The following is a 2,059-nucleotide window of genomic DNA, read 5'->3' on the forward strand; positions in this document are numbered from 1 at the left end:
ACTGCAGAAATCATCCATTTCTACATAGGATATAGATTCAATCATTTCTCCTTAAGTCAGAGAGCTAAATTGTTGAGTCAACTGACTTACACTGTCGCCTCCCCTCCCGTTCAAACGTGCATGCTCTGAAACGATTGATGACTGTTCTCCAATTCTTCTCCATTCCATTTTCCAGCGTAGCAAGGTGAGATGATCTGTTGGATTCTGGCTGCAGTAATCTCCATCTTACTCTTCTAGTTCTTAGTTTATTGCTTTCCTTTATTCACCACACTGGAGCAATGATTCCTAGCACATAGCATGAAAACTCTTAGTTGATTGTAGATCCAAGCCATTCTAAATACATTTTTTGTTGTAACTGCATATAAAAAAAAGCACCTGGGAGGAGAAGATAGAAGAAAATCATCCATTTGGGGACTGAACTAGCAAAACTCTATAAATAGCATGCAGACACAGTGGTTTTTAAGTATCTCAGCCCTCCCCTCCAGATGTAAGCAACATTAAGAAGAGGATGGATTACCCTACCTCTGTCTGAGCATCAGGAGACAAAAGCAATCACTTGTGAGTGCGAGTTGAAGATGTTGTGGGCTTCTGAGTGCTCTTGGAAGAAGCTGTCACAGGTGGAGTTGCCTGAGGTTCTAGGTTTGAAGAAGCTGCCCCTAAAGAAACACCTGGATTCACATCACCCTTTACTGCATGCATTCTGTGCCCTGGTTTGCTACATGAATCCATTTGAGCTTGGTTCTTAACTACAATACAGAAATAAGGGTGTTTCATGGCCTCTCTGGCAGTGAGCCGTGACTGATGGTCATATACTAGCAGCTTGTCTAGTATATCAAATGCCTCTGGGCTGACAAGGTGTTGGTTCTCGCTGTGAACAAAGCAATCCCAATGCTTTCGGGGTTGCGTGCCTAACATTACTTTGAAATGTGGATCCAATAAAATTCTGTATTTGTTAATATAACTATAGAAATCTTTCGTGCCCAGAACGTTGGCTATCTTCAGCAACTGATCATCATTATCATTACCGTGAAAAAATGGCTCCTTGCGAAATATCATACTTGCCAGCATGCACCCCAAGCTCCATAAATCTAAACTATAATCATACATCTCATATTCTACAATCAGCTCAGGACTTTTAAAGTATCGGGAGGCAACTCGAACATTATATTCTGTTCCAGGATGGTAAAAATCAGCCAAACCCCAATCAATTAGCCGTAGCTTTCTGTTTTCATGGTCAATCATAACGTTATGGGGTTTCAGATCTCTGTGCATAATCCCCATGCTGTGACTATAGTCCAAGGCCTTCAAAATCTCATAGGTGTAGAACCGAATATCATAGTCAGTGAATGTCTTGTACAGTTCTTTGTAAGCTCTATTGTTTACATGCTCAAATACCAAGGCAGAGGCTCCTATACTAGGGCATTTTATAATATCTTGCAAATATATGATGTTGGGACCCCCTCGCAAATTCTCCAAAATCTTTATTTCACGCTTGATTTTATCCTCTGCTACTGGCTTGAGTATTTTAATGGCAACTTTTTTATTATCCTTAATGTTGACGGCTTCAAATACTGCACTATAGTTTCCCCTGCCTAGTTTTCCAATGATCTGGTAATCATCACGATCTCCCCATTTCTCCACATATGACTCATAATCCCAGTATTCTCTGGGTCGTTTTGAATTAACGTCTGCATAAACTCTGGCCCTACTTTGCTTGGATATCGACATGTCAGAAAGGCTGGTGGTGGACAAAGATAAATGTGATGGTTGGCGATCAGCAGTCACCCTCTTCAGAGGCAGCTCGAGGTTAGGGTCTTATTTCAGACCTTTTTCCTTCCGACTTCTTCTGCCCTTTAAGAGAAACATCAGATCAGCAATTCTAATTTGGAGAATGAAAGCACACAAGATGTTTCTGTGTGTGCCCTGTGCATCTGAAGTAGAGTTCAATCCCTGGCCTTGCCCTGTGGCCCCTTGAATACCACTGGGTGAGGCTTATATGTGATAGAAGCTGCAGCAGCTGTTGTTGCTACTCACCCTTCCCTGTCCTCATAGAGAAAAA

The 2,059-nt window shown here is 41.7% G+C and overlaps 1 protein-coding gene across 1 annotated transcript; it reads right to left on the reverse strand.

Moving 5' to 3' along the window:
* Window positions 1-552: 552 nt before the first annotated feature.
* Window positions 553-1,728, reverse strand: LOC130038346 (casein kinase II subunit alpha-like). The gene has a single exon (XM_056130239.1). The coding sequence runs from the start codon at window positions 1,726-1,728 to the stop codon at window positions 553-555; it is 1,176 nt and encodes a 391-aa protein (XP_055986214.1).
* Window positions 1,729-2,059: the final 331 nt, after the last annotated feature.

Source organism: Sorex fumeus, unplaced genomic scaffold, assembly GCF_029834395.1.
Source record: "Sorex fumeus unplaced genomic scaffold, SorFum_2.1 ptg000075l, whole genome shotgun sequence".
Lineage (NCBI taxonomy): Eukaryota > Metazoa > Chordata > Mammalia > Eulipotyphla > Soricidae > Sorex > Sorex fumeus.

Coding starts and splice junctions, on each gene's coding strand:
- LOC130038346 (XM_056130239.1), bottom strand. CDS start 1,728: ATGTCGATATCCAAGCAAAGTAGGGCCAGAGTTTATGCAGACGTTAAT.